Source organism: Pundamilia nyererei, unplaced genomic scaffold (genome assembly GCF_000239375.1).
Source record: "Pundamilia nyererei isolate P.nyererei 1_Seehausen unplaced genomic scaffold, PunNye1.0 scaffold00329, whole genome shotgun sequence".
NCBI lineage: Eukaryota > Metazoa > Chordata > Actinopteri > Cichliformes > Cichlidae > Pundamilia > Pundamilia nyererei.
In genome coordinates this window covers 315,842-324,476 of record NW_005187730.1, presented here as the reverse complement: position 1 = coordinate 324,476, position 8,635 = coordinate 315,842, and the positions used below count along the sequence as shown (strand labels likewise).

The 8,635-nt window shown below is 39.2% G+C and overlaps 1 protein-coding gene across 5 annotated transcripts in view; it reads left to right on the top strand.

Moving 5' to 3' along the window:
* The window catches only part of LOC102192866 (protein FAM184A-like), a 217,913-nt gene that overhangs the window by 172,257 nt on the left and 37,021 nt on the right, over positions 1-8,635 (top strand). For all 5 annotated transcript variants that reach the window (XM_013915605.1, XM_005751838.2, XM_005751837.2 and 2 more), the window contains one exon: positions 3,070-3,197. In XM_013915605.1, the coding sequence (XP_013771059.1) occupies positions 3,070-3,197 (128 nt within the window). The remainder of the gene's footprint in view (positions 1-3,069; positions 3,198-8,635) is intronic.

The following is an 8,635-nucleotide window of genomic DNA, read 5'->3' as shown; positions in this document are numbered from 1 at the left end:
TGTGTGTGTGTGTGTGTGTGTGTGTGTGTGTTTGGTTGCTCTGTCTTTGTGTGTGGGTGCATACATAAAAACAGATTAACCCACCCATGAATTTTAAGTATATTTTGCCTTGATTGGAGAGCTTTTATTCAGTCTGCAGTGATTTTTCAGTTTGAGCTGAAACTATAGAAAGAACAGAAGAATGTTTAAGTAGAACCGACAAGTTTAAACACAAATATATTCATATTTGTGTTTAAACTTGTAGGTTGAATATGAGACTAATGGCAGGACTTCAATTCAGCCATGAGATCCTCCCCCTGTCTCGCTCTGTTTTCACACTGCCACATTAAGTGCTATTCCAGACTATATACAGCCTTGAGTGGAAGTCGTTTATGAAACCCTCAAACACACCCTGTGGCAGCTGATTTGTGTCTACATAAAGGAGACTTCACACACCTATGAATATGGATTCCTGGTGGTTATTTCAGAAAAATCCAAATGGAAAAAATGCAGCAGGGGCTAAACAGATTCATGTATTTGAGAAGAAAGTCTTGAGTGAAAGAAGATACTGGCAGTGATGGACTTAAAGGGAAAATTAGGGCTGCCACATTTATTGTGGCTAATATTTTATCCTCTAATATGTAACACAATTATTTTTCAAAAAATATATTTTAAACTGGATTTCTCTGAAATGTAAATGCATTGTGAGCTTTAGTTTGGCAAAAGGACCCAACACGTGTACAATGTCACAGGGTCGGTGTCTCTAGTGAGATTACCAACTCCCGGTGCAACTCTCTCCTCCGGTCCCAGCGACCTCCTGATCACCGGAGAGCCTAATAAGCCAATCAGCCCCAGCTGCCCTCCCAGCCTCCCGGGCATTGGCCCCTGAACCCACTGCACCACGCCTCCTCTGCAGCCGCAGACCACACAGTGTTGTTTTGGCATCCCCCAATTTTTGTAACCTGACCCCAGTCTGCAGGCAAAAGTGTGCGACGGGGTCCATCTGTACTAGTGCATCTACAATAATATGAAGGTCCAGGAAAAAGTTAGTTGTTTCAGGATTTATACTTTCATGTATTCTCCATTTATTAAATATTTATACATTTTGATTTGGTTTTGGCTTAAAGCTCATGAAAAAAACATGCAAATCCATCACAAGTTTTATCGTAACATTTTCTCATTTTTATCAAAAAAGGATTCAAAATACAAAACTGTCCAATATCTGAAAAGTGAGCTGGCTGACGAATGGAGCACAGACAGCACTGTGAGCAAGTCCAACTGGAAAAAGAAATCAGCATCTCTGTAAAGGACGTGAGCAGATGAAGCATAAAATCATGCAGTATTTATACTGTTTAAATTTTTATTTACTCAAACTTCAAATGAAATAATGAAATAATTTAAGATATTTTAAGATTTTCATTAGCTCTAAGCCATAATAATCAAAATTAAAATAAAGAAAGTATTAATTTATTCATTTTAAATGTATAAATCTATATAGAATATATAAAAGTTTACCCGTTTAAATTAAAAAGTGAAAAAAATGAAGATTTTCACAGTATTTTAGTTTTGTGAGATATACATGCACAGGCCTCTCTGTGATACATCAGCACAGCTCAGGGTTTCCCAGCTGGTGCAGACGGAGAACAGTTGGAAAAGATGAGGTCACATTATCACACATTTGAGCCAGTTTTGTTTGTGAGGACACAAATCTGTAACTTTCCAGCTCCCTGGCAACGTTCTGTTAATGTCAGAACGTGTTGGACTATAGCAGCTGGTAACCTGGTCCGTTCACCATTAGTGAGTCTTGGTCATGTTTACTGCCTGCTCCACGCTCTGTTCAGACGGCTCATTCCCCCGAACCTCATGGAGTTTTTCCAACTAGTGGAAACACATCGGAAGTGAAAAAGGACGGCTGTGGGAGATATCTGTTTCAATAAAACACTCAGAATTGGGTCCGAGGAAAAGTCATGCAGTAGAATGATGGGTGATCATTTTTGCCTGCTCGCTCACAGTTTGTGTTTTGTCCTGTTTGTCGGTTGTCGTCTCTTTTCAATTAACCATCCCCATCGATTGTGGCAGTTAACCACCCCTCCTCAAGCCCGGGTCTGATCTCATTCTGTCAAAAGACAGTCTTTCCTCCCCACTGCAGAACAACATTAAAGCGCATTTAGATAGCTGGTCTTGCACCGCGGTGCTATAGAAATGGCATTTCCGTGAATAATAGCTGTAATTTCAGAACGCAAGACATATGGATGTTTTTTACATGACTGTAGACAGACATTCTTTCATCACAGACTACATTATTACATTTCTCTGTCTTACGTTAATGTTGCTATTTGACAGGAGAAACATCTGGTCTTTATTATTTTCTCATTATAATGCAGTGTAGGGACAACAGAGTAAAATGAAACATCAACAAGGATCTAAAGTCTAACAAAATCATATAAGCACATAAGTGAAGTAAATTCTCAACCTCACCAAATATTTGGTGCCGACAAACCAGTACTGTGCTGTGATAAATGGTCTTCCATTACCCTCTATGTCATGGTCCTGACACTGGCAGGCTCCAGCGATAATATTATTTTATTACCTGTTCCTCCTTATATCTCTTACCTTTTTTTCTATCGTATCCCCATACGTGTGTATTCGCATGTTCTGTTTCTTTCTGTTTGCCCGTCTTCTGACTGGTTTTGAACTGCAGAGAGAAATCATGTGCAGTTCGTGACTTTGTTCTTCTTTTGTCTTTCAAAGCTAATAGCAGTGTGTTCCCTCACCATGCTTCTCTAAGCCATTAGACTGTTTGCAATAAAAGGTGTTCATTGAAGTGAGGATTAAAGGTCACTCGGGTAAAGGCAGCAGAGGCATTCTCTTTATGGGCAAAGTTAGGGGGAAAAAAGTAATGTAGTAAGAATGAGCTCTTTTTGCAAATAGACAAAAGGCTGAAAGGAGCTTTCTGAGTAAGTCTTGCGTGCCCGGTGACACTGAATCTGAAATATGCAGACTAGCTTTGCTTCATCATGTGCGTGATGCTCTGTGCAAATAAAATGTGACCTCCTGACATTCGTGTATTCGATCATATTTTTCCATCAGCCTCTCTGCGATCGGAGCTGAACCACATCCACGCGTCAGCCATCGAACACCTGAGACAAACCCACCAGCACGAGTCAGCCGCCGCCAAGGCCGAGCTGGAGAAGACGATCGAGAATAACCGGACACAGGTACTGTGAGACTTACTGAAGACGGGCTGGCTTATCACAACAGCATTTCCAACCACATTCATTTCCACCATCACCACAGCACCACGAGCAACAAAGCTATGTGATGAATGGGCATCCAGTGAAGGATGAATCCTCAAAACACTTTACCATATTCTCTCTCTTCCATGGCCACAGTGAAGATTAGACGCACACAGTATTACATTCTCCTGTCATACACACCCGGCTTTACTTATGTGCACTGGTGAGCCATTTAATTTGGATCAAAGCCACAGGCTGCTGATATTTTTATGGATTTTTCTTTATTTCACCAAGTTTTTAAATTAGCCTGAGGTTACATCGAGGTGATTAGTCATATAATTGATTACTTGAGCAACAAAAAAATAATTGAGGACAAGCTGGATCAATGTTAAAAGTGCTTAAAAAATAAGGAGCTTTTCAAGAGGAAATGTTGACTATGCACCAGCTCCAGCTTTACCTATTGACTCAAAAATGAGCAATTTATAAGTGTTGCCTTGATTTGTGGAAGCTTTTTATTTTTATTTTTTTGTATATACTAAATTTTTACAGCCCAAGAAAGTGTTCATGTCCAAAGCAAATAGATACTCTTAGCGCTGAAGAATTCAGCCTCGGTTAAGCTCACTACATTGGTCTGTTTGCAAACAGTGACGTCGCCTCAGCTCCGTACCACTTATACCAGCACTGAGGGAGGAAATAGTCCCCACATTACGATAAGTGTCTCCACTCAGACACAGTGTGCACATCAGCGCTGGTATAAGAGGAGAAAAAAGTACCAAGTCTTTTTCTTTTCAGACTTTTGCAACATCGCCCTCTGTATATGATGTCGCTTTTTTCATCTGGCACAGTTTGCATGGTGAGGATAAATGGGCCATAAAGAAGTGCCAAAAGTTGCACTTCCTCAAATGAGCACTTGACACACGGGTCTTTATAGTCTCCTTTATAGATACTTTATTGCAGTAAAACATGTTTTATAGGCTGGTTTTTGTCTCGATTGTTAATTTCCCACTTCATAGAGGGATCGAGTCTGTTAACTAGACCTAACTAACTAGCAGACATCTGTATGTCTGTGTGAAGCATGTTATCGTTAACTCTGTAATCCACCATCATGTCAAAATATGGACGCTTCTTCTTCCAACACACCAACGTGGTGGTGGCCAAAATGCAAAACTCAAGGCTTCAGAACAGGACTTCATTAATCAGCCGGTGAAGCCGTGATTGATCAGCCACCATCTATCTTCAGTATACAGCTCATGCTCAAATACAAAATAAGTGATAAAACATTCAGACACTAATGCAGTAATCTAGGTCGCACAGTCCTCTAAAAACAAAATTACTTTCAAAGAAATCAAAATCAAAGAAATTCAGTGGGATGGAGTCAATGTTAAATGATGTTACCAGCATCATATACCACCTGCTCACAAGCACACACACCACACGGCAGCCCTCTGAGCACCACTTGTAAATCTTTCTAATTACCCCCAGCACAGTGAGTTCCATTCTCATCACCTCATGATACAGATGTTCTAGCAGAGACACACAGCTGGTTCTCTTTAATACTGCCACTATGCACCCCCTAAATGCACACGTGCACACACCCCACCTTTACTCCCTCTTTAGTCACAAAGAGAACAGGAGGGCAATTAAAGCTAATAGGCACACGTTACAGTCTCAACTACCTGCCAGTCAAGCAGTGATGTTTGAATTATGCTTCAGCTGGAAATGTACGGCATGACTTCAGAGATAAGCGAGACCCCCTCTTAAACCTGTGCCGTAACCTCCCATCTAACCTGATACACACCTCCCAAGAAATGTAACTACGTGTTCAGTCAACACAGCCACTATGACATCATCAACCTGTTAGTGAGGATCTGTCTTAAAGCCTCAAACTGTTTTCACTCTGGTAATTTGAAACTGAATGTGACAAGCGAGGGGTGGTCAACTAGCAGTCAGCTATGAGGTAAAGCAAACCCTCCTTTATTCTTGTTTTTGACCACAATGTGGACCATGATTTGCAAAATTATCATCATATTTTATTTAAAAAGATTCAAAATGAATGACTGAAAAAGTAGCATGTTTTCTGATGTCATGCATTACAGGAGACAAGGGTCAGTTTCTCGTAGATTTCTACATCACTGTGTTCTGCCTTTTTTCTTGCATCTGAAGATTTATTTATTTATTATTTGGTCCTCTGAGATCCATAAAGACATCCAAGTTATGAAGAAGTTGATTTGCTGCTCACAAAGCGATGTACATAGCTGCTCAATATTTTCTTTTCCTGAGGAAACACCCACTGGACGAGTTTCATTGGATGGAAGGTTGGATCCACAGGGGGCAAATAAATATTTGTCGGCTCATTTTTTTCTTGATATTTTTCTTGTTTTATGTCGAATGCGTTACCAACTCCCTGCAAGTCATCTCTCTAGTGTTTTTGTTTTGCAGATGAACTGAGCAATGAAATTAATAATGCCAGAGAATGCCCATTCCTGAATATAAATCACAATTAGACACAAAGTCTGACATTCATACTTTCCTACATAGTAGTAGGATAATAATCTAATTTACATTGGTAACTGTTTAACAAGAAAAAAGTAAAAAGCCATTTTTGCAGGCCTTTGAAAAGAGAAAGACCTCTTCCTCTTTATCACCTCTGCAAACTCTTTAAACAATCATCAGATTTAAACCCAGAGACTTGATTACTGCGGGAGCATCGAGCCACACAAGTATGTTTTCACAGTTAGCAAGCTGTTGCTACCTGTTAACCATGTAAAGTCATGTGGAAAGAAGCAGCTTTAGTTACTAGTAGATCCATAATTCCCATGGAAGATATCGACTTCCACCACTCACCAACCTGTCAGGAAATAACACTTTTCTCTGGTGACTGGGTTACTGTTGGTTGCTAGGGGTTCTCTGGGCCTGCTTGAATGGGGCTTTAGTAATGGACATTTCTGTCCATGCTGTAGGTCCTGGGATTTAATAATGTTAAAAGTCTGCCTTTAAACATTTTGTTTTACATTTAAATTCAACATCAGTGGGAGTCTGTGTTTACAATAATTCCTTGTTTACTTTGCTGAGGCATTAATGGAACATAAACTAAAACTTCCTGAGTTGAGTCAATAGAGCGGAGGAGCTCAGTGGCAGACGGGCGTCACGCTGTGTTAAATAATGCTTTTGTACCTCCAATTACTTAACAGATGGGGAGGGAGAGGCTGATGGAGTGCAGAGGTGTGCGCAGGTCTTTGTGTGCACAGTGTCATCTATCCTTGTCTAGATATTTATCATGTTTGATCTAACAGTCTTGTCTGAAGAATTACCCTGCCATCAGTATCTCTTGACTTTTAATAACTATTCCGGTCCACTTTGATTGTATTGTTGTGGTCATGATGATGCTCTAGCACACATGAGAACATTTGTTTTCTTCCTCATTGTTAGATTTAAAGCATCTTCAGAGAACCGTTGTTTCCTTTTATCGCTCGTATTATTTTTCTCCCCGCTTTGGTTCTGTTCTCATGGAGCCATGGGTTTTTGGAGCAATGTGTTCTTAACAGTTTGGTAGAATTGTATATGAAGTGGTTAGCTGAGATTGTGACAGGCAGAAAAGTGGCATATTTCCCATATTAGTGTTGGCAGCCCTGGATAAACATGATGACAGCCAGCATATTTTACAGCAACAGTACGAACCACCTTTGTCCCGCTGAAAGGAGGAATTAAAAGTGAAGGCTTTACTGTTAAAATTCACAGATACACTTATGAATAAGACAGTAAAGAACTCAAAACTAACAAAAAAGCACATTTAAAGGAATAACAAAGCAAATAACTCACACACTGTTTAGAAACTGGGGCACAGCATTGTTCCCCTGAGAATAAAAATATGTATTCATGGCAGCAGTTCATGGGATTTCATTGGCTAACTACTAATACCCATTGAAAAATAAAGTAGCTCAGGAAATCACACCCTATTTTACTGTAATGTCCTTTTTGATTATTATTTGAAAAGTTTATTTTTTAAGGAAAAGAAGGATAAAGAAGAACTAGGCAAAACAGAGAATGACAAAGTGATCTCCTTTACGGCGCTGTTCACATATTATATCTGAGGTGTTTGAAAGAGAGGATAAAATTAGATTATAAAGAGAGAGACAGCAGATAAGCAGACAGAAAAAAAGATGATAGATCAACTCAGACAAGATGCAAAAGTAAATAAATCTCTCCCCCAAACGAGCCCAACACTGGGAATTTTATCTCGTCTTCCGCAGTTGTGAAATCAAAGGCTGATATCTGCTGTAATTGAAAGAGTATATTAAGTTATAATGTCCCATATCATTCGATAAATGCTCTTCCAATTAGCCTTTGTTTCTTTCTTTAATTCTGCCAGCTTTCTTTCCTAATTTCCCTTCATCTCCTGCTCCAACGCCAGCCAAGATTTGGATGAGATGAAGAGTAAAATGAGTAAATTGGTCATTAAAGACTCATCTGGCCGATCACCATTGTGCTTGATTGTACTGAAGGTTTTGGACTTAAAAAAAAACCCAGCCAATTACATTAAGTGAAAATGCAGATGGCGATGCAAATAGACAGTAGTTTGTGAATATGAAGCTATTATACAAGATTATGGCTTCTGGATATGTGAACACAGTCCTTGGCACAAATTGTTATAGTGCCAAGTTAAATTAGATTTTTCACAGGGAGAGGAATCATTAGTAGACGATAACGTGACAGTGTTTAATCTAATTCTGATGGTGTTAAGTGGCACTCAACTGAGAGTCTTCAGATCACATCTTGCTTCTTCATTTAAGTCACCAAACGTAATGAAATGTTTGGCACGTGAGGCCCATTTCACCTCCCGGGAATTTCAGAGTTGAGTATGTTAATGACAATGACTTGAGAAAGGTTTCAGATCTCTATCAGTGTTTCAGGCTCCTCTGAAAATGGATTCAGCTCATTTTTTCTCCTCATCAGTCAACACAAAATGCTCCATGATGACAAATAAACTTTTTTGTAATCTTTAAAATCAACCTTTTATTAGATGAGATGCCAAAGTTCTAAGAACAAACACCAAGGAGACCAATGAGGACTAATCAGAGGAGTGGAAACACCTGGGAAACAAGGAACAGCCAAAACTAATCAAGGACAATGAGATAAAGGAAGCAGTCTCTTGTGTCTAAAACACATCACAGACAAATGACAGTCAACATAAAACTGAAAGTTACTAAAATAGAAACACCCAAATGAGAGATGACAATTAATATATATATGTATGCATATATATATATATGTATGCATATATAAATATATATATGTATGCATATAAGGGGTGCAACGATACACAAAATTCACGGTTCGGTTCGATACTTTGGTGTCACGGTTCGATATTTTTTCGATACAAAAAAAATGTTCATGCCTTTTTAATTTGTCATTTATTAAAA